At 41.7% G+C, this 24,297-nt stretch overlaps 2 protein-coding genes across 3 annotated transcripts in view; one reads left to right on the top strand and one right to left on the bottom strand.

Moving 5' to 3' along the window:
* UBAC2 (UBA domain containing 2) overlaps positions 1-24,297 on the bottom strand; it is a 194,962-nt gene that overhangs the window by 91,318 nt on the left and 79,347 nt on the right. The gene's annotated exons all lie outside the window — the stretch shown is intronic.
* GPR183 (G protein-coupled receptor 183) lies at positions 831-23,291 on the top strand. The gene is made up of 2 exons (XM_040336154.1): positions 831-915; positions 21,580-23,291. Exon 2 carries the CDS (start codon positions 21,600-21,602, stop codon positions 22,725-22,727), a length of 1,128 nt encoding a protein of 375 aa, XP_040192088.1. The 5' UTR covers positions 831-915; positions 21,580-21,599; the 3' UTR covers positions 22,728-23,291.

Raw genomic sequence — 24,297 nt, 5'->3', positions numbered from 1 at the left:
ATTGCATTTTTTTCAAAATTGATGCTCTATTTTTGTTTATAGCGCAAAAAATAAAAAACCGCAGAGGTGATCAAATACCACCAAAAGAAAGCTCTATTTGTGGGGAAAAAAGGACGCCAATTTTGTTTGGGAGCCACGTCGCACGACCGCGCAATTGTCTGTTAAAGCGACGCAGTGCCGAATCGCAAAACCTGGCCGGGTCCTTTAGCTGCATTTTGGTCTGGGTCTTAAGTGGTTAAGACGTCTCTAATAGGGAAACATTGATTTTAAGACGTCATGCGACATGAGCTCCTAATGTCGGAGCGTTTGTCGTACCAGTGTGAACCCAGCCTTTGACCCAACAAGGGACTGCTGCAGCATCAGATGCAGTAGTCATATATGAGAGTATGATTGGGTGGGGGGGCACTTTAGCGCCAATGAATCTTGGAACCAGCGGCCATGACAAGGACAAATGTTTGGGGAAAGGGTGGTTGTAAAAACATTGGGACTTTATCTTAATGCTGTGAAAGCATTAGGATAAAAACAAGTATAGCTTTTAGAACTACTTTACCATCATTTAATACAAATGCCCAAAAAGTATAAAAATAGCTTGGGTAAAGAAAATCAATCATGACTTTGCTTAATCCCTAGTAAGAGACACTACTATATTAAGAATGTACTTTAGTGTTTCAACTTTTAAAAATAGCTAAACAATATGAACATTATAATGTAAAAGCTGAAAAAGTCTGGTACCTCCCACAGACAAGACTTTGTTTGACATGAAGTACCGATGTTCAAACCACAAGCTTTAAAAAAAAAAAAAGTGCTGATTATGACACCAGAAACACTGAGAGGAACTATTCTTGAAATCACAGGAGGGAACTTGTAGCTCACGCACTTTTAGCAGACAGAGACACTGAAAGAACCTACAGCTCAGTAAGTAAGAAAACATTTTTTATACGTTATATTGATTAGGGCTTTATTATTCAATGAAAAGATTCTATTTGTTGAAATAAGTGTTTATGTGTCATTGGATGCGTTATATTTATACATACATACTTTATCTTTTTTTTTTACCAAATAGGTTTATATTATAATATATATATATATATATATATATATATATATATATATATATATATATATATATATATATATATATATATATATATATATTCTATAAACTTATCAGTATTTTAGCATAAAAAAACTCACTGATATATGGGAACAAATGTGCTTACTAAAAGGCTTTCTCAATAAAATAGAGAGGGGCGGCTAGCTTACTTACAATGACTTTATATGTAAAGAGAGCCTCCGTGAGCAAGCTGATGAGCAGACGCTGCAATGCCAACAACTTGGTTTAGAAGAGAATGTGACAGCGACAGTTATCAGACAGTATTGAAGTGTGCTTGCTAAACAGAGTCTTTTTACATTGTCATGGCTAGTTAAACTGGACACACATTCCTATATCTGAAAAGTCAGTACTTGACTGGATCTAATACAGCAAGAACATTTACCAATTACCATGCTCTGTGAGAGCCTCTGTCCATTAATTTAACCACTTCAGCTCCGGAAGGTTTACACCCCCCCCCCTTTTATGACCAGCTAATTTTTTGCGATATGGCACTGCGTTACTTTAACCAACAATTGCTAAGACATGCAATGTTGTACCCCCAAAAAATTGATGTCCCTTATTTTCCCCACAAATAGAGATTTCTTTTGGTAGCATTTGATCACCTCTGCAGTTTCTATTTTTTGTGCTATAAACATAAAAAGACTGACAATTTAGAAAAAAAAATATATATATATATATATATATATATATATATATTTTTTTTTTTACTTTCTGCTATAAAACATATTGATTAAAAAATGTAAAAAATTTATTTCTTCATAAATTTAGCCCAATATGTATTCTGCTACATTTTTTTTGGTAAACGAAATCCCAATATAAGCATATTGATTGGCTTGTGCAAAAGTTATAGCGTTTACAATCTATGGGATATATTTATGGAATTTTTATTTTTTTACTAGTATTGACGGCAATCAGCAATCTAGAGCGGGACTGCAACATTACAGTGGACAAATTGGACACTAAGGACCTGATTGACACTGCTGTGCGACATTGCATGCGATTCGCACCGCACTGCAAATCACATGCAATGTCTATGCAATGCAAACTCAGCCATACAGATACTATGGCTGAATTTGCATTGCATCCAGACCAAGCTCGCACTGGACCCTCATTTTGGTCCACAGCAGAATCGGATCGCATTAGTGTTCACACCCATTCGATCTGATTCCTTTCCGACTTTGCAGTTTGCTCTGTAAAAATGCAAACTGATTTGGGGGTGTCATTAGCCTTCTATTGACACTCCCAGCAGTTCGCTTAGGGCAGTGCAAAACGCCTGCGAGTTGTATACGATGCGGGATGCCGCACTGGATTTGCAGGGTTCCCGCATTGCTGCAGTGTGAACCGGCCCTTAGTGACACTTTCTGGGGGACCAGTGACACCAACACAGTGATCAGTACTAAAAATATGCACCGTCACTCTACTAATGACACTGGCAGGGAAAGGGTTATCATAAGGGGCAATCAAAGGGTTAAATATGCTCCTAGGGAGTGCTAGCTAAGAGTGGAGGAGGTGTTTTTACTGTGGAAAGGCAGAGATCTGTGTTCCTGCTTAGTAGAAATACAGGATCACCACCTTCCCTACTGACAGAACAGCGATCTGACTTTTTAACACAGGCAGAACAGCGGTCTGCCTCTCTCAGGAACGATCGGCGTGCTGATTGGATCCCGCTGTGTACAATCGCAGCAGGAGCAGGTCGCCGGCGGCATGTGTTGCCGTCGTAAATGTACTGTATACGGTCAACAAGCGGGTAATATTCATGCAGGTACATCCTCTTGCTACACAGTTACAAATACATTTTTCTGATCCAAGAGAGATAAAAAAGAAAACTAAATGTTTGTCCGGCATAGGAACTAGTTTTACCCACAGAATCAAACTCAAAACTGCCCTGTGAATTGACAGTTGGAGTCAGACTAGTCGCTGCAGGGAAAAAATGGCTGTGCCAAGTACTGACACTTCAAGGCAGATTCTAAATATTTCCAGCGTCACTGTCTAGAATTCTTACATTTTCACTTCCCCTTTTGTCCTTTGAACAATTTTTCTGTGATAAAAGCAATATAAACACATTACAACTGCTTCCCTTTCTTATACTGCCTCTGCTGAATTTCAAAGTTTGCTTTTAAACAACTCTTATTTGGAAGTTTTCATTCAGGCTTTAAGTTAGTTAAGTGTAGCTAGATTTTCCATCAAGAGTTTTTTTTTTTTGGGGTGAGTGAACCATGTGAATTTAATTCCCCTCCCCTTTCTTTTCTTAGGCAAAGCTGGTCTCTTTTTGGCCATACTTCTCTTGTGGGTCACAGGAGTGCACTTCCTTTTGTTCTCCTGTGTCCCAGAATCAGCAGGTTAAAGTTATTCCAAAAGGTATTTATAAAAGATAAAAAAATAAAAGACATGTTATACTTACTTGTTCACCACTCTGAGTGACCCATTAGCAAGACTCAGTAGAACCACTGCTCTCATGCAAATCTCTAAATCGAGATGGGGCTTAGGTAAGTTTAAGGTGTGGATGGGGGGGGGGGGGGGGGAGTTGCACCCAGAAGATGTTTTTTTATGATGTATTCTTTATTAAAAGGGGAAGAAATAAAGGCTCCAAACATTATAACATACATATCTTAATAATAGTAATAGCAATTCATTCCTATCCTACAAAGTTGAGCTGATTTATTCAGTATTATATTATTCTATATCACCCATATCTACGTATTAATCTGAATATCTTACCCTTCTCGGTCATGAACTCTTAAGCAAACGTAACCTAATCCCAGACTCAATCTAGATTTACACCTCCTCTGTGTAGTAATAAGAATACTGAACCTTCTACACCCTTCCCGCTTCTTTTCTTCCTCATAAAGAGAAAAACAAAACAAAAAAAACATCCACTCTCCTCCACCCCATCGCCCCCAGTAGCCAGCAAGTGGGGCTACACTCACACAAGGAATAAAAAGGGCCTTGCCCCCAGAAGGTTTTTTACCTTAATGCATAGAATGCATTAGGGTACAAAACATTCTACCTGAGAGGTGAAGCCGGCTCCACCTGCCCCCCTCTCCAACGTTGCAGTGAGCGCTGGAGTGGAAGAGCAGAGAGCAGTGACTGACAATTACCGCTCTCTGATCACATGACCACCGATTAACGGTCTTCTCAGAGCACTCAGTTTTTAGGCTTAGAGTCAGTGGCAGACAGCTGCATCATAGAGGTAGAAGGGTATGAGTATGCAAGTTTGTTTTTTAGCCCATATATCTCTCTTAAGTCGCAGGGATATGTTGACGTAATGATGCCATTCACAGAGACTTTATTGACTCAATTCACAAAGTTGTAACAACCCTTATTTGTCAGAATAATCATTTTCAGAAATGAGAGGCAAAGCAATCACACGGCTTAAAAACTTGCATCAGTATTTGCCATAACGAGCAATATTTTTAGCAAAGTCAGTTTTGTACATTTCTGACAATAAGAGGCAAAAGCGCAGAGCAAGGTTTAAGTCTAGAGCAGGAGTGCCCAACCTTTTGAAGCGCGAGGGCCACTTAAGCGACTTGGTAACCGGTCGCAGGCCACAATAAACGGCCCGGGCGGACGGCAGGTCCATGTCCGCTCTGCATATGCAGAGCGGACATGGACACAGCACACTATACTCTTTTTTAGCAGATCAGATTGGAGGTGAACTCCTTAGAGGTGAACGGAGGGTCCAATTGGGTCGGACTGACTGTGTGAAAGGGGCCCAAGGCTGCTTTCAAACTGATGCGCTGTGATTTACCAACACAGTGTACCTTTGGCTTTCCTGCATTTTGCAATAGGCTTCTATTATATCGTGAGTATATATATATATATATATATATATATATATATATATATATATATATATATATATATATATATATATATATATATATATTCTGCATGTTTGGTGCATTTTCAGAATGTGTATGGCTCAGTGCAGGTAACCCGCAGGTGCGCTGCTCTGCATCTTCGGATCAGTTTGAAAGCAGCCCAGTAACCACTGCAGACAAGATATGCCCATATATACATTGATTTTAGAAATAAACTGACCTTTAATAACACTATTCTATGCCATCCCAGAGCACGGGCCACATCAGCGGGCTCCATATGCCACATGGTTGGGCATCCCTGGTCTAGAGGAACAAGAAAAGCAGTTTTACTTGGTCCTCTGTTCCTGCAGGTTCTTTCAGCACTGTAAGACAAGTCCCTGTAACCTCTACTCATTTAGGTACCAGCACTCCAAGGTTCTCTAATGTGAACAAGATCAATGCAGGGCCCATAGCTGGAGCATAGGGGAATGCCGGCTTTTTCCATCCCCTAGATCTTGAAAAGATTTTAACCCTTACAGTGCATTCCCAGTGCAAGGGTCGATCTTTATTTTCCCTGGAGGCTTTAAAGTGGTTCTAAAGGCTGAAGATGTATTACCTTGATGCATTATATATATCATGGTAAAAAACCTTCAGTGTGCAGCGCCCCCCCCCCCCAATACTCACCTGAGCCTGATCCAACAAATCCAGCTGTGCACGAAAGCAGAAGCTCTCCTGGGTCTCTCCTTCCTTATTGGCTGAGACACAGCAGCGGGAGCCATTAGCAGGCAGTAAGGAGAGAGCTGGGGACAGGGCCCCACTGTGCTATGTGTGTCTCAGACACACAGAGGCTGCTCAGGAACGAGCACAACAGTGTGCCCCAAGAGCAAGTGTGAGCAAGTATGAGCAGCCCCTAGAGCAGAGCAGGTAAGTATGATGAATGAAGATCGCGCTAATGAAATCTGCCAACTAACTGCAAATCGAATGTGTCAGATGAATTAGCAGCAATGCAGTGAGCTATACCATAAGTGACTCTATATAGTAAAAGTGATATAGATAAATATATGGTCCTTGGTAAAAAATTCCACAATGAAGAATGGTTAATTTGAATGCAAATAAAAATATAAACACAAGAGTGTAAACATTCTTGATAGATGAATTCTGTAATGAGCCAAAAAAGTCCACCACACAAAGATTTCAAAGGAAGGTGTCCCAAGTGCAGACAATCTGAAATATCCTGGAAAGAGTGATGACAGAGCACCTCCACCAATGACACACACAGCCTCTTACCGAATGTTATGGTCTCTGTTTAAGGAGACCTAATACAGCATATAGGATGTGTTCACAATGGATAATCCCTTCAGTGTCCAATATAAAGACTGTCAGAATCGGCCAATCGTCTCAGCACAACAGGATATATGTAAAAAAGAGGGACTCGCATAGCATAAAATCCTCGCGATTTGTGTTTATATTTTTATTTGCATTCAAATTAACCATTCTTCATTGTGGAATTTTTTACCAAAGACCATATATTTATCTATATCACTTTTACTATATAGAGTCACTTATAGTATAGCTCACTGCATTGCTGCTAATTAATCTGACACATTCGATTTGCAGTTAGTTGGCAGATTTCATTAGCGCGATCTTCTTTCTGGTATTTACATTTGTTTGGTGTGGTATAACACTTTTTGGTCGCAGCTTTTATATATATTTTTTACATTTTTTATTTAAATTTAGAATAAGCGCAATAATTTTTTCCATAAGTATGATGAATGTGTTATTAAAACAATTTAATTGAACCTTTACAAACACTTTATTTTAGTTATGGAGACTAGCAGAGAGGAAAGTGGCTGTGCTGTCCATAAAAAAAAAAAAAAAAGAAGAAATTAGGTCAAAGCTGTCATTTTGTGGTGTAGCAAAAATAATGACAAACTACTTGCAAGTGGGAACACCTCTGTACTGACATTTACAAATGAGGCTGAAGCAATTCAATACAATATGGCATCTATAATATCAAACATTAAATCTATTAAATAAATTAAATCATAACCCAAACCACCAAATATAAAAGAAAAGAAGAAATACTGGTATTGAACCTTTTTTTTCTGAATAGCCTGGAACTACGCGTTCTCTGAACCTTTGCTTTTTTCCCCCCAGCATAAAGGGGCCAATGTAGAAGCAGTGACACAGATGGAGCTAGTCTAAGCACACACGCTAAGCACAGAGAAATGCTTCTACTACTTATGTAATTATAATTGATCTTCCTATTGCTAGTGCTGAACTGGGGGTCCTGTAATGCCTATATTTCCTCCCGTGATTTTGCAATGGGTAAGCATTTTATCATCCCCTTTTATTGTGGGCTTTGTACAAGAAAGAGAAAATTGTTCGACAGCACTGCGCTGCATGTATAACTGGCCATCATTAGTAATGACTGACAATCCCATGATAAAATGCTTCTGTAAAATTACTGTACATAGTAAGGTATTTACTGTTGGCGAAGCAGAACAGGGCTGTCTGATGCAGTATCTGGAATAAATGTACTTTATTGTAGAGCTATATAAAGAAAACTTTGAATAAAACTCCCATACACAGCTTAAAACATCACAGCGGAAAACTTTCCATTTTAAAAAACGGTGTACTTCCTGGAAACATTCTTCAGAAAGCACCAAAAATGTTTGATAGCCATAGTATTTGAAATTACCACCCACTGTTCTATAACAATGAATTGCGCATACAAGAACCTATAGACCTACAAATGGAATTTTGATTGAGGTACAAGTCATATCACGATCCAGTAAGTCAAGGAAAATGTGATGTGTTAAATTCACACAAGTGACAACCAAGACCAATGAGTTTTGAAAATAGCAGTTACATGGCTAAAATGAAGATTCTTATTCTTGTGTTAAAGATTTGTAAATGGAGCATTTTGTCTTAACAGTATACTCGCCCAACTCTACTAGGCACACCCAATCCAGAACCCTTTTCCCTCTAGAAAACCTCCCATGGATGCGGACAATGGGATTTAGGTTTTTGCTGACTACACGTCAATACCGTTCCTGCAAATGTATTGGCCACACACATCCATTAGATGCTCCTTGCATAGCACCTTGCATAGTACCATTCACAGTGTTCATATTAGAGATGGCAAATTCTGACAGTACCATCTGCATGTGGCAACAAAAGCTTTGTTAGAACAGGCAAAGTTTTTCCAGGCCTTAAAGTCTATATAAAGCCAAAGCTTCCCCCCCCCCCATTTTGGAATGGTGTCACTGGTTCCCAAAAAAGTGTAAAAAGTGTCAGTGTCCGATTTGTCCACCACTATATCACAGTCATGCTATAAGTCGCTGATAGCCATCATTGCTAGTATAAATAAAGAATTAAAAATTCCACAAATACATCTCATAGTTTGTAGACACTAACTTTTCACAAACTAATCAATAAACACTTATTGTGATTATTTTTACCAAAAATATGTAGCAGAATACATTTTGGCTTAAATTGATGAAGAAATTGGATTTTTTTATTGGATGTGTTTTATAGCAGAAAGTAAAAAATATTGTTGCTTTTTTTTTTTTTTTAAGCTAGAAACAAAAACGCAGCGATGATCAAAAAGAAAGCTCTATTTGAGAGAAAACGTATATGTGTGCGTGGCGGTCAGCAAGTGGTTAAAAAATATTTTTTTTTTTTGCTAAATACCGTATATAAGCTGAGTTTTCAGCCCTTTTTTTAGGGCTGAAAATACCCCCCTCGGCTTATACTCGAGTCAGTGTACCTGAAGGGCGGCGAGCGTCCATTGTTTAAAAGTTGCGGCTTTCCTCTGGTCCCTTCAGTAATAGGCGTTTTCCAGCAGACACTGTGTTCAGTGTTCCGCCAATCACGGACGTCTTTTCATCTTCGGACAAGAGAACGTCCGTGATAGGCGGAACACTGAACACTGTGGGGGAGATTCAGATAGAGATACGACAATCGGATCTATACGACTGATTCATAAGAATCAGTTACGCATAGATCTCCCTTAGATCCGACAGGTGTAAGAGACTTACACCGTTGGATCTTAGGCTGCAATCTCCCGCCGGGCCGCTAGATGGCGCTTCCATTTGTATACGCAACGAATATGCAAATGAGGAGATCTGCCTATTTAGAAACGAACGCCCGCCCCTCGCTTTTTTTTTTACGACGTTTGCGTTCGACTTTTTCCGGTGAATAGTTACCCCTGCTATATGCGGCGTATCCTATGTTAAGTATGGCCGTCGTTCCCGCGCCGAGTTTTGAATTTTTAAGTCGTTTGAGTAAGTCGGTCGCGAATACGGATGGACGCAATTTACGTTCACGCCGAAACGAATGACGTCCTAGCGACGTCATTTGGAGCAATGCACGCTGGGAAATTTAGCTGGCGGCGCATGCGCATTTAAATCTGTGCAGGGACGCGCCTGATTTAAATACTACACTCCCCCTAGCCGCGGAATTTGAATTCCGCCGGGGGATTTACGATCCGCCGGCGCAAGTTTCGAGGTAAGTGCTTTCTGAATACAACACTAGCCTCTCAAAATTGTGCCGGCGGATCGTAAATCAGATAGATTACACGGATCTAAAGATCCGCGTAATCTATCTGAATCTACCCCAGTGTTTGCTGGGAAACCGAGTCAGAGGATGAGAAGACGTCCGTGATAGGTGTCTCCCAGCATCCTATCACGAAACAGGACCAAGAGGAGACCGTGACTTTTAAACAATAAATGGAAGCCCGCAGCCTGTAAAAATTTCAGGAACGCTGACTCAGGCACAGGGAGGCTGCAATGGGCATGGGGGCAATGGGCACAGTGATGTGGCAATGGGCACAGTTAAGCGTGCAAATGGGCATTGTTGACCCTCTTTTCCGCTTACAGTGGCTGCTGCATTCTCACCCTAGGCTTATTCTCGTTTTCCCAGTTTTTTGGGGAAAAATTAGGTACCTCGGCTTATACCCGGGTCAACTTATACTCGAGTATATACGGTAAATGAAAAAAGAAGACTGAACAATTTGAAAACTTTTAGACTGTAGGAAAGTTAGAGAGTCCATAAACTATGAAATATCTATATCTGAAAATCGATCAATCCCAACGTACTGATGGCCTATCATTTTTTGAAGCCCAAAAATGCCAGGACAGTACAATCTTTCCCCAAATTACCCCTTTTTGGAAAGTAGACAGTCCAAGGTATTTAGGAAGAGGCATGGTGAGCGTTTTGACGTAGTAATTTTTTTTATTGTTTTACATACCGTCACAAGTGTAGTACATCATCATCATCTTCATAAATTTTGGCCAAAATTTATACTGCTACATATCTTTGGTAAAAATAAGTACAAATTGGTGTATATTATTTGGTCTTTGTGAAAGTTTATAGAGTCCACAAGCTATGGTGCCAATATCTGAAAATTGATCACACCTGAAGTACTGATGGCCTATTTTATTTCTTGAGACCCCAACATGCCAGAAAAGTACAAACACCACCCAAATGACCCCTTTTTGGAAAGAAGACATTCCAAGGTATTTAGAAAGAGGCATGCTGAGTTTTTTGAAGTTGCATTTTGTTCCTCACAATTCTTTGCAAAATTAAGAATTTTTTTTTCTTTATTTATTTTTGTATACCACAATATGTATACCACAAATTACACCCCAAAACAGAAAATATGCTAGAAAATTACATAGAACCCCAAAACATTTTATATGCTTTTTTAGCAACTTTTTATCTTGCACGGTATTTGCGCAGCAATTTTTCTAATGCTATTTTTACGGGGAAAAAAAAAGAGTTTTGTGCTTAAAAAAAACCCCAGTAAAGTCAGCCCAATGTTTTTGCATAATGTGAAAGATGAAGTTACGCCGAGTAAATAGATACCCAACATGTCACCCTTCAAAATTGCCAACGCTCGTCCCATAGGCGACGCTTTAATTATTTTTACCATAGGCGACACTTTAAATATTTTTACTGGTTACATGTTTTTAGTTACAGAGGAGGTCTAGGGCCAAAATCATTGCTCTCGCTCTAACTTATGACAATGGTCCCAAAAATGTGTCAAAAGTGTCCGATGTGTCCACCATAATGTCGCAGTCACAAAAAAAAAAAAAAACGCTGATCGCCACCATTACAAGTAAAAAAACAAAATATTAATAAAAATCCCACAAAACTATCCCCAAATTTGGAAACACTATAACTTTTGCGCAAAACAATCAATAAACGTTTATTGCGATTTTTTTACCAAAAATATTTAGAAGAATACGTATCGGCCTAAACCGAGGAAAAAAAAAAGTTATATATTTTTTGGGGATATTTATTATAGCAAAAAAGTAAAAAATATAGAATTTTTTTCAAAATTGTTGCTCTATTTTTGTTTATAGCGCAAAAAATAAAAAACGCAGGTGATCAAATACCACCAAAAGAAAGCTCTATTTGTGGGAAAAAAAGGACGCCAATTTTGTTTGGGAGCCACATCGCACGACCACGCAATTGTCAGTTAAAGAGATGCAGTGCCGAATCGTAAAAGCTGGCCAGGTCCTTTACCTGCATAATGGTCCGGGTCTTAAGTAGTTAAGGAGAAATATAACCCTCATCAGTGTTTTTTTTTGCCCTCTGTGCCCCATTGGGGAGATTTCCCTTCACTTCCTGCCCCACAGCTAGAAGAGAAAGGAAAGAGGAAATCCTTCCAAGTGAGCAACTCCTTGAAGTCACCAGGATTAACTGAACTAATATCCCCATTGGAATATTTCCCTTTATTCCAGTTCTGGTGACCAACTTTATTTCACTTTCGGTGATGATGGTAAACAGGACAAATGTAAAGGGCAAATCACCCTGAAAGTGTCACAGACAGCAATAAAACCTAACAAAGCTTTGCCTTTGGTTGAACTTTAAGATGGGGGTAGGCAAGCCAACGATTGTGATCAACCCGCCGACCACGGGGGGGACAGAGGACACTGCTTTGACAGGGCAGAGGACACTGCTATAGGGGAGCAGATAACACTACAGTGGGGAGTTATGTGAAGGTGACAGAGGACACTACAGTTGGGGGCGTGATGTGCAGGGCGACAGAAGACACTGCTTTAGGGGGGGCACAGGACACTGCTCTGGTAGGAGGGGCAGAGGACCCTACTGCGGGGTGAAGGGGGGCAGAGGACACTACTGTATGGGGCAGAGTTCACTATTGTGAGGGGAATGATGTAAAGGGGAGTGGAGGACACTAGTGGGAGGGGGGGGGCACACGACATTATGCTGTGTTTTTAATTTTTCAAGGATGACCTCCCCCACCTTCCTCGGGGATCTTTGATTACCTCCATGTTGTCCAGGTAGATCTAAACCTCTGACCTAAACCTCTGAAAGGTTGCCTACAACTGCTTTAAAGTGTAAGCAAAGCCAAAGCTTTCCTATTATTTTAGATAGGGACTGGATGTTGGGTTTGCAGGAAAGGAAGTCAATGAAAATGTTCCCAATGGGACACCGATGGCAGAACTATTCTCTCATCAATAACATTTTCTTTATTTTTTTGTGAACTTAAAGATTTTCATACATTACTGTCGTATAATCTTCTGATCTGTTTCAGAGTATTGCAAAACAGCTATGTGGTTAGTTAATATTTCACCATGATTAAAATGCAAGATAGTGAAGAAACATGGTAGTGATGTATATCTCAAAAGTATATATAAAAAAAAGAAAAAGAAAAACCTCAGTTGTATAATGTGACAGGAAAGCCAAGATAAAAGAACCCTATGTGGATGTACCATTACCGAACTTCTTCGTTAAGGCCCAGCAGGTGCCACAGTGGCCATCTCCAAAATAATAACAAAAAAAATGATAAAATGTTCCCTCCCCCAGCCACCTCTTTCTATGTGGCCCATCGTTCATTGTTAATTTAAATACTGTCTCATGTCATCAGTGTTATTCATTCTTTCACAAGTTCATACTGGCACTCATAAGAATGTTGCCATCCCAGACTCTATTCCCTTGCAAACATTTCCTGTGTCAGATCAGTCAAGATACTGTTGTTCCTGTTCTCAGAAACCACAAAAGACAAAAAGGAGAGGTACTTAACATTTATGACAATTATTACCACCAGGCACTTAAATTTTAGAAGCTCACAGGAATATTTAGATTTATCTGGTTTACGGAAACACGCTTTAATTTAGGACAGTCTAGATCAGTGGTTCTCAACCTGGGGTCGGGACCCCCTCGGGGGTCAAATGATGATTTGCCAGGGGTCACCAAATCCTGGGCTGTTCATGAAGCCCACACTGCTCTCCCAGACTTTTTTCAACCACCCAGCTGGGCTGTTTCTGGAGCCTGTGGCCACCCAGCTGGGCTGTTTCTGGAGCCCACAGCCACCCACTCAGCCTCTTCTTAGCCGCCCATTCAGTGCAAGGCATTGCTACGGGGGCAGAGACTAGAGGTCAGCTAACTGGTGAGGGATGTGAAGCGGGAGGGGCTGGAGGAGACCTCAGATTTTGGCATAGGTGAGAGGGATAAAAGGGAAAGAAAGGAGAACAAAGAGTGTTACATCCTAAAATGTACCATAAGGGGTTTTAATACTGTATGAGTGGAAGGGACTCGGGGAGCGTTAAATATGAATGGGTTAGGGGTGAAAATAACTTGTCTTGCCTTGGGTGCTCTTCACCCATGCTACGAAAATAATTTTACTGTTAGGGGTCTCTACACCTTGGAAAATGTTATCAAGGGGGTCACGACACTAGAAGGTTGAGAACCACTAGTCTAGATGCTCAGTGGCTACTAAATTTCCTAGCACTAAATCTATTACACATTTTACCAGTGGCAGATAAAAGGTCTTTGTAATGCGTGACCGTCTCTACTGTTGCTGGAATATCTACATGTTTCCAGGTTCAATGTTCTAATGTGCACAAGAACGTTAGCACACTCAGGAGGAAAGCAGCCGATGGTGATCCTTTAAGACTAGTCTCCTCACCATTGCCAAATTGTTCTTATCCACTTGCCGATCAGCCGCCGCAGTTTTACGCCGGAGGCGCGCATGCCCCCTGCTCGCCCCTGGTGCTGTGCGCGTACCCGGCGGGCGCGATCACCGCCGGGCACCCACGATCGCTCGTTACAGACCTTGAACCGGGAGCTGTGTGTGTAAACACACAGCTCCCGGTCCTGTCAGGGGGAGAAATGACTGTTCGTCTGTCCATACAATGTATGAACAGCGATCTGTGATTTCCCCTAGTCAGTCCCACCTCCCCCTTCAGTTAGAACACACCTAGGGAACATAAATAACCCCTTTCTCGCCCCCTAGTGTTAACCCCTTCCCTGCCAGTGGCATTTTTACAGTAACCAACGCATTTTTATAGCACTGATCGCTATAAAAATGCCAATGGTCCCAAAAATGTGTCAAAAGTGTTCGAAGTGTCCGCCATAATGTCGCAGTACCGATAAAAATCGCTGATCGCCGCTATTACTAGTAAAAAAAAAAAATATTAATAAAAATGCCATCAAACTATCCCCTATTTTGTAGACGCTATAACTTTTGCGCAAACCAATCAAACGTTTATTGCGCGTTTTTTTACGTAAAAAATGTAGAATACGTATCGGCCTAAACTGAGGAAAAAAATATAATTTTTTATATATTTTTGGGTGATATTTATTATAGTAAAAAGTAAAAAAATATTCATTTTTTTTTCAAAATTGTCGCTCTATTTTTGTTTATAGCGCAAAAAATAAAAACCGCAGAGGTGATCAAATACCACCAAAAGAAAGCTCTATTTGTGGGAAAAAAAGGACGCCAATTTTGTTTGGGAGCCACATCGCACGACCGTGCAATTGTCAGTTAAAGCGACGCAGTGCCGAACCGCAAAAAGTGGCCCAGCCATTGACCAGCAAAATGGTCCGGGGCTGAAGTGGTTAAAAATGTTAAGTCCAAGGTTGTCATTCTGTCTTCTACCTTGCAAGTCACTGATCTGGGAAAAACATGCAAGATAGTGTTCAGACTTTTCAGGGTCCGCAGGCTTATCCCAGGTCAGTATGGAAAAATAAAAAGCATGAATATAGACTGAAGTATATACATGATAACAATGGTGGTGTCCACACTTAATATTCTTTTCTCACAAGTTTACTTTAAAAAAAAAAAAAAAAAAAAAAACACCTTTAGGTCACCCCCTTCTTCCAGATGACACCAATCCACCAAGGTGTGGGTTTCTCCCACACTACAGAAAGCCCACCCTCATCACTCTCCGATACCAGAATGTAAAAAGAAGCTCTAAAATCTCCATAAACAGATTAATATTTAACACACATTTACAAAAACTCTTTAACCCTTACAAATCTGTTGTCTCTCCTCCGACATAAAAACCCGAGCTACGTTCTTTGTTTCATGTCATCACTTACCATTTAGACTAGGGGTCCTCAAACTATGGCCCTCCAGTTGTTCAGGAACTACAATTCCCATCATGCCTAGTCATCTCTGTGAATGTCAGAGTTTTACAATGCCTCATGGGACATGTAGTTCCACAACAGCTGGAGGGCTGTAGTTTGAAGATACCCGATTTAGACATTAGAATGCTAGCATTTCATTGCTACTAAAAAGTTTCAGAATTGTAACAGAAAGTGATCAAGGGAAAAAATGATATTTTACTCTGTCTTCTACTTCAGTGACAATGGTTTATCAGTCACTGTGTTACCTCTAGCACAGGGGCACCAATCTCTGCTTCATTGTGGGCCGCATCAGCATTATGATTTTATGATTGTCTTACAGATCCAACCAGCCCTTTAAGGGCAATTAGTCCAGAGCAAGTTCCCCATGGTCAAAAGTCAAGAGTCCCCCACCCTCTCTTACATCACAGTGCCAGCCCCCCGTTACCATGTGTTGCTGCCAGGAAGAAGCTGGGGGTGAAGCTGGGAGGCAGAAAGTACAGGGTCTGGAGGAGGAATGGAGTAGAGCTGGAGTCTGCTGAATGCTGAGACCAGGGGAGGCGGAGAATCTGTATGAGGAGTTCTGTCCTCTCTGCCGTCGACTTCTAAGATGGGGGGGGGGGGGGGGGGAGACAGACAGGTCTCTCAGCGGCTGCACAGAGCACCCCGCAGGATCTCTGGGGTGCCACAGCTGTAAGAGAGCCAATACTTCACCAATACCCTTCCCTACTTTTAGAAACTTGCTATACATGTTGCAAAATAAAGAAATCACGTGCAAACAAACGGTCAGACATTTGTCTTGCATAATTTGAAGACAAACCTGGTACCCCCTTTGCGATGCCTGTCAGCCTGCATGTTTTTAACAATACCCAAATCAGTTTTCACTGACGAACCACAACAGATTTGCCTGCAGGCTTCAATATTCTAGCAATTTCTCCATTCCTGGAATTCAAACCTCTAGCCTTTTCGTTGAACAAACTGCCTCCTGCTACAGCCAAATACTTTAAATTTGGACTCATCAGTCCAGAGGATCTGCTGCTATTTTTCTGCTCTCCTGTCCCTATGTTTTCGTGCATGGTGGAGTCACTTAGCCTTGTTTCTATATCGGAGGTATGGCTTTTTGACTGCCATTCTTCCATGAAGACCACTTCTGGACAGACGTCTCCGGACAGTAGATGGGTGTACCCGAGTCCCACTGGTTTCCTCCAGTTCTGTGCTGATGGCACTGCTGGACATCTTCCAGTATCAAAGGGAAGTAAGCATGATGTACCTCATCTGATTCACGGTTTCCTTGGCCCACCAATGATGAGAAATACAGGCAGATAGTTATGCATCAAGCTATACTATCAGGGAGGTGTGCGATTGGCCCCAAATTTATTCTGCAGCAGCACAATGACCCCAAACATACAGCTAATGTTATGAAGAGACATTATGAGCATAAAAAAAAAAAAAAAAAAAAAAGAAGAACAAGGAGTCCTGGAAGTGATTGCTTTGTGACCCACAGAGTCCAAATCTCAACAGATACAGATTTTTCGTCGGTTTGACCCCACATCGGAGACGCGCACTTCCTTTCTGCCCGTGGTCGCAGCCACTGGCTCCCGCTGCTGTCAATTAAATCCAAAGACGTGGGCTCTGGGGGGGGGCTTTCTATGTGAATACATGCATAAGCAGAACTCGGGAGCGTGCCCGGATGGGTGTCAACCAAGGACAGCGCTTCTCCAAAAGTAGACATCTGTTGTGGGGAGGAGCTACCAGCGCCGCCGGGGGACCCCAGAAGGGGACACTTGGGGCCACTCTGTGCAAAACCAACTGCATAGTGGAGGTAAGTATGACATGTTTGTTTTTCTTAAAACAAGAGTTTACAATCCCCTTTAAGGCTGGGTTCACACGCTGGGTTTCCCCGCATCCAATTCACATGACAGGAGATTGTGAAGTGCTCTCTATGGAGCTGGTTCACATCTCACCAGGTCAGCTGTGGAGCGGCTTGCACAGGAGTCCTTTGCGTCTTTGGCTCCGTTCCAGGTCCGAATTCAGGCCCGATTTGTCCCTGAAATTAAGAATAGGGACACATCCGGCTGCAGTGTGAACCCAGCCTATAACAAACATATAGGGGGGTCTATTTATACTATTTAATTTTGTGATGAAGAAAGGTTATTGCATGATTTACAACATTGGTGCAGGTCCACAAATTAACAGGCCACACATTGCCTACTACATATTTGGTCCACTCATTTGTAGCCCTGTGCTTTATGTATGCCGTTCAGTCATAACAGGGGAAAAACAAAAAAATGTATGTCCACAAATAGCAGCTGATGATTTTCATTGCTTGCCCAGAGGGGTAGGCGTGTAAATCCTCAGATATTCATGTAGGGACACAACTAGTCATTGTGCACTACGGTAAATTTGCAATTATGTAATACGGGAATTATGCATATCTTGAAGATAAAGATGCGTGGTCAATATATAAATGGAATTTTTAATGCGTTATACAGTAGGGGAAAAAAGTATTTAGTCAGCCACCAATTGTGCAAGTTCTCCCGCTTAAAAAGATGAGAGGCCTGTAACTGTCATCATAGGTATACCTCAACTATGAGGGACAAAATGTGGAAACAAATCCAGACAGACAATCACATTGTCTGATTTGGAAAGAATTTATTTGCAAATTATGGTGGAAATTAAGTATTTGGTCACCTACAAACAGGCAAGATTTCTGGCTCTCACAGACCTGTATCTTCTTCTTTAAGAGGCTCCTCTGTCCTCCACTCATTACCTGTATTAATGGCACCTGTCAGAACTTGTTATCAGTATAAAAGACACCTGTCCACAACCTCAAACAGTCACACTCCAAACTCCACTATGGTGAAGACCAAAGAGCTGTCGAAGGACACCAGAAACAAAATTGTAGACCTGCACCAGGCTGGGAAGACTGAATCTGCAATAGGCAAGCAGCTTGGTGTGAATAAATCAACTGTGGGAGCAATAATAACCGTGTTTCCCCAAAAGCAAGACCTACCCCGGAAATAAAACGTACCCCGATTTGCGGGAAGGGCTGCAATATAAGCCTTCAGAATACAGCAGCTCTGCGATCAGCTGATCTCCTGCTTCTTTACACCTCTCCTCCCCGCAGGATTTCACCCGCCCCCCCCCCCCGCACAGTGCTCAAAGCAGGGAGGAGAGGTTCAGCAGGCTAAGAAAGTGGCAAACTGCGTTCAGCGGATCTCCCCCTCTCTGAGATGTCAGCAGGGGATTTTCGGCCCCCCTCCCTGTGCAGAGCTTTGGCGGGCAAAGCAAGTGACGAACTGCACTCAGCTAATCGCTCCCTCTCCAAGATGTCAGCAGGGGATCTCGGGCCCCACTTCCTCGTCAGACCTCCGGCGTTTCACAGGCGATATAAGAAGGTATGTGGCACTACATCTCAGCATGCAGCAGTTTTGCATTCTACAAGCACTTTTACACAGAGGATTCACTACAGGCAGATAGGGAGAGATACCGCACATGGCATCATAAGACCTACCCCGAAAATAAGCCCTACTGTGTCTTTTGTTGTCAAAATGAATATAAGACCCGGGCTTATTTTCGGGGGAAACAGGGTAGAAAATGGAAGACATACAAGACCACTGATAATCTCCCTCGATCTGGGGCTCCACACAAGATCTCACCCCGTGGGGTCAAAATGATCACAAGAACGGTGCGCAAAACTCCCAGAACCACACAGGGGAACCTAGTGAATGACCTGCAGAGAGCTGGGACCAACGTAACAAAGGCTACCATCAGTAACACACTACGCCACCAGGGACTCAGATCCTGCAGTGCCAGATCTGTCCACCTGCTTAAGCCAGTACATGTCCGGGCCCGTCTGAGGTTTGCTAGAGAGCATTTGGATGATCCAGAAGAAGATTGGGAGAATGTCATATGGTCAGATGAAACCAAAGTAGAACTGTTTGGTAGAAACACAACTCGTCATGTTTGGAGGAGAGAGAATACGGAGTTGCAACCAAAGAACACCATACCTACTGTGAAGCATGGGGGTGGCAACATCACGCTTTGGGGCCGTTTCTCTGCAAAGGGAACAGGACGACTGATCCGTGTACATGAAAGAATGAATGGGTCATGTATCGTGAGAGTGCAAACCTCCTCCCATCCGCAAGGGCATTGAAGATGAAACGTGGCTGGGTTTTTCAGCATGACAATGATCCCAAACACACCGCCCGGGCAACGAAGGAGTGGCTTCGTAAGAAGCATTTTAAAGGTCCTGGAGTCGCCTAGCCAGTGTCCAGATCTCAACCCCTTAGAAAACCTTTATAGGGAGTTTAAAGTCTGTGTTGCCCAGCGACAGCCCCAAAACATCACTGCTCTAGAGGAGATCTGCATGGAGGAATGGGCCAACATACCAGCAACAGTGTGTGACAACCTTGTGAAGATTACAGAAAACGGTTGACCTCTGTCATTGCCAACAAAGGATATATAACAAAGTATTGAGATGAACTTTTGATATTGACCAAATACTTATTTTCCACCATAATTTGCAAATAAATTCTTTGCAAATCAGACAATGTGATTGTCTGGATTTGTTTCCATACCGCTGGCAATACCCCACTGTAGCGGCGCATTGCTGGCGGTATTAACCCATTTTTCGGCTGCTAGCGGGGGTTAAAAACGCCCCGCTAGCGGCCGAAATGCGTCGCAAATCCGACGGTAAAATAGCTGCGTTTTACCGCTATTTTACCACCGACGCCGTGTCTAAACAATCCCCTTATTTTCCAGATATATTCCATACATACCCACTACTAAATGGACCTGTAATCTTTTTTATCAAACCTTTCCTTCATCACCACACTCTGATCATGTGAACAGCTCTATGCACGTTACAAATCCAATAGTCCCTAGTCCTAAATGCATTTCAAACATGAGCCACTTTCCTACAAACAATAAGACCACGGAGAACAGACAAAGTCCACCCTCTAACAGAGTAATAGAAGAATGATACATACTTGAATATTCTTTTTTTTAAATCAGAATTTTGTGTCACTAAGATCTATATAGACTTATAGGAAAATCAGTGAGTCACTCATGTAAGCAGAGGGATGGAAATTATGGGTTGTTTGTACACTGTGTTCTGTTGCCCTGGTTGCAGTGACAAATGTTAATAAACACAAAATGTAAAATGGCTTGTGTGACAGTTATACAAATGCTAAAAACCTCAATGCCAACTTTATTTTATTTTAAAAATTATTACAAATTATGCGTCCCTCTCTTTTTGGAAAGCTATGTCACAGTGTAAAGTTGTTCTTCAGCATCAGCAGCCCCTTGACTTTTTGGTTGAACGACCTTCGGTGTCATTCAATTAGGAAGTGTGAGCGCAGGTGGTCAAAAACATACCCCCTGGTGCCTGTGCTGACTGAAATAGAAAGAAGTTACAGCATGGCGTTCACATCTTAGGGTATTCAGAGATGCAAGCGTATAAAAATCCTGCGTTGGAACAAAACAAAAAGAGTCGTTGTTGAACGGAAACTCCGTTTTGTCTTTTAAAGTGTAGTGTTATTTATTGAAAAAGGACACGTGGGAGTGTGTCGAGAGTAGTCAATCCATGGGGGTTTCTTGGTAGCCCGAGTTGGGTTTTAATGAAGGTGACAATTTGTTTTTATATTAAAGTGGTTGTAAAAGTCAGAAGGTATTTTATCTTAATACATTCTACGCTTTAAGCCCCCTCAGCACCCCTAATACCTACCTGAGCCCCATCTCGATCCAGAAATGTTGCACAAGAGTCTCGGCTGCCCGGGATGCCCCCCCCCCTCATTGACTGAGACAGCAATGAGGTGCCATTGGCTCCCGCTGCTGTCAAAGTCAGTGAGCTAATAAGGAGAGATGGGGTGGGGCCAGGCCATAGCTCTGTGTCTGAATGGACACAGAGCAGCGGCTCGGCTGCCCCCATAGCAAGCTGCTTGCTGTGAGGGCGCTCAGCAGGAGGGAGGGACCAGGAATGCCAGGGAGGGGCACGAGAAAAAAAGGATGGGGGCTGCTCTGTGCAAAACCACTGCACAGAGCAGGTAAGTATAATATGTTTGTTATTTTTAAACAAATGAAACTAGACTTTAGTATCACTTCAATTACATTTAGCTTAGGAATTTATCAAGCAAGCAGTAAAACCTGTGTACATGAATAAACAAAATATTAATCCAGGAATTTAATAGTATCCAGACTACTGTGGATTTTGTGGAAATAAGACCTGTGTAAATAACTTGCAATACAATACTGTATATATTAACTGTATGCCATGTTTTCCAGAATACTAAAGTGTTGCCAAGATGAATGACACCAACAGTTCCAAAGAATGTGACTGGTACTTCCATCGCAACACAGCAAGAATTCTGCTGCCAATATTTTATACTGTGATTTTCGTGTTTGGACTCTTTGGAAACATACTGGCTTTGTTTGTTATTCACAAAAACAGAAGAAAGCTCAATTCTACCACACTCTACTCAAAGAATCTGGTGATCTCGGATATATTTTTTGCCATTGCGTCACCTACCAGAATTGTATACTATGCCTTGGGGTTTGATTGGATATTAGGAGAAGCATTTTGTCGAATAACTGCCCTTTTCCTTTACATAAATACTTATGCAGGTGTAAACTTTATGACTTGTTTGAGCGTCGACAGATTTCTGGCGGTAGTTCATCCACACCGTTTTAACAGGATCCGGAGAGTGAGGACTGCGAGAATCATCTGCATGGTGGTTTGGCTGCTTGTCTTTTTCCAAACATTCCCTCTACTGCTACTGGAAATGTCACACGTAGAGGAGCGAGATGCCAAGATTACCTGTATGGAATATCCCAACTTTGAAAAAATACCTAATTTGCCATATATGCTTCTTGGAGCATGTCTCATTGGATATTTCATCCCTTTAATAATTATACTGTTTTGCTATTCCCAGATAAGCTTAAAACTCTGCCAGACTGCAAAGAAAAATCCACTGACAGAAAAATCTGGCACCAACAAAAAAGCAACCAACACAATCATTTTGGTAATTGTGGTGTTTTTTATCTGCTTTACTCCTTATCACATTGTTATTACACAGTATATGATTAGAAAGTTACAATACGAACCAGACTGCAGCGAGAAGCAGATCTTTCATTCCATACTTCATATTACTGTGTGCCTCATGAACCTTAACTGCTGCCTGGATCCCCTCATATACTTTTTTGCATGCAAAGGATACAAAAATCAGATCATGAAACTATTAAAGAGGCAAGCCAGCATATCATCCTCCAGTGCAACAAGACCAGCAGCTGACGGAAGCTCCCGTGATATAACCGAAGTAGTACAATGCATACCACTAACCCATGACCCAAGTAACACACATAGGACAACAAGGACAATGGAAACAAATAAGACCAATAGTAATAGTAAAAAAAAAAAAATAACCCCAGCATAAAAATTGAACAATGCATTTGGATTGCCCTACTATGCTTATAAAAGGTCAACAGATATTTACAAAAGGATCCAAGGGTTACTTAGAAGAACCAACAGCCCAGTATGGACAGCATACATTTATTTTTAGAGGATCCCAATGGCAAGCAGTGTTGTTGACAATGTATATAGCTAAACCACAAACAAAGCAACACAAAATGAATAACTAAGGACAATGGAAGCAAATATCCAAAACATTAATGTAACCTAGACATTAAAAAAAGAAGATTATGTATCTAGTTTATCTTACTTTGTTAATGACATAGTCTGCATGATATAGGATAATTATGACAAGTTATATTGCTCTTGGTGTCGCTCAAAGTAGAGGTGAAAGTATATTCTCACGTCCCATAGCTAGGGGTGCAGGCTTATCCTGACACTGACCCAGAGAGCTAGTGAATATAAAGAGGAAAGGATTGCTGCTACTTCCGACCAGCCCAGGTGAACAAACCCCAAGACCCCTTTCACACTGGGGTGCTTTGCCGGTGCTATAACGCTAAAAATAGCGCCTGCAAAGCACCCTGAAACAGCCGCTGCTGTCTCTCCAGTGTGAAAGCCCCAAGGGCATTCATACTGGAGCGGTGTGCTAGCAGGACGGTAAAAAAAGTCCTGCTAGCAGCATCTTTGGAGCAGTGTATACCGCTCCTCCACCGCTTCTGCCCATTCAAATCAATGGACAACGCGTCTATACCACTGGCAAAGCGCCGATGCAGAGGCGCTTTGCGGTGGTTTTAACCCTTTCTTGGCCACTAGCAGGGGTAAAAGCGCCCCGCTAGTGGCCGAATAGTTTCCTGCAAAATTGACGGTAAAGAGCCGCCAAAACACCCCCCCCCCCAGTGTGAAAGGGGCCTTAGGAGCGGCTTTTCGGCCTACACGTCTCCACTGCACGTGGTGATCCTTTCCCTTTAAAATTATGACAAGTCTTGGGAGTGTTGTCAATACTCATTACAAAAAGATAGACATTTCATTTATTTTGAAGGACCATTTTCCAGTGATACAAAAACTGCAGGGTGCATGCATAAGATGTAGCATAGAAACTGCACAATATCATACACTCCAACATACTGAGGAGAAAAATAGGTAAACCTTGCCCAGCACAAGTAACTGCCCCTACCCCAAAACCTGTCATTGAACTGTGGACAAAAGGTATGGTTCATACCCAGTGCAAAGGTCCCTGTGTGTCTGTAACAGTGATTTATAGACCAGAAAATATCTCCTGAACCTTAACCACTTAAGCCCCAGACCATTTGTCTGGTTAAAGACCAGGCCACTTTTTGCGATTCGGCACTGCGGCGCTTTAACAGACAATTGCGCGGTTGTGCGACGTGGCTCCCAAACAAAATTCACGTCATTTTTTTCCCCACAAATAGAGCTTTCTTTTGGTGCTATTTGATCACCTCTGCGGTTTTTATTTTTTGTGCTATAAACAAAAATAGAGCGACAATTTTGAAATAAATGCAATATTATTTGCTATAATAAATATCCCCCAAAAATATATATAAAATTATTTTTTTTCCTCAGTTTAGGCCAATGTG

The sequence above is a fragment of the Rana temporaria genome, chromosome 2 (assembly GCF_905171775.1).
Source record: "Rana temporaria chromosome 2, aRanTem1.1, whole genome shotgun sequence".
NCBI classification, from domain to species: domain Eukaryota; kingdom Metazoa; phylum Chordata; class Amphibia; order Anura; family Ranidae; genus Rana; species Rana temporaria.
Note: the sequence above shows the minus strand (reverse complement) of the source record. Positions and strands in the feature narration are given on the sequence as shown.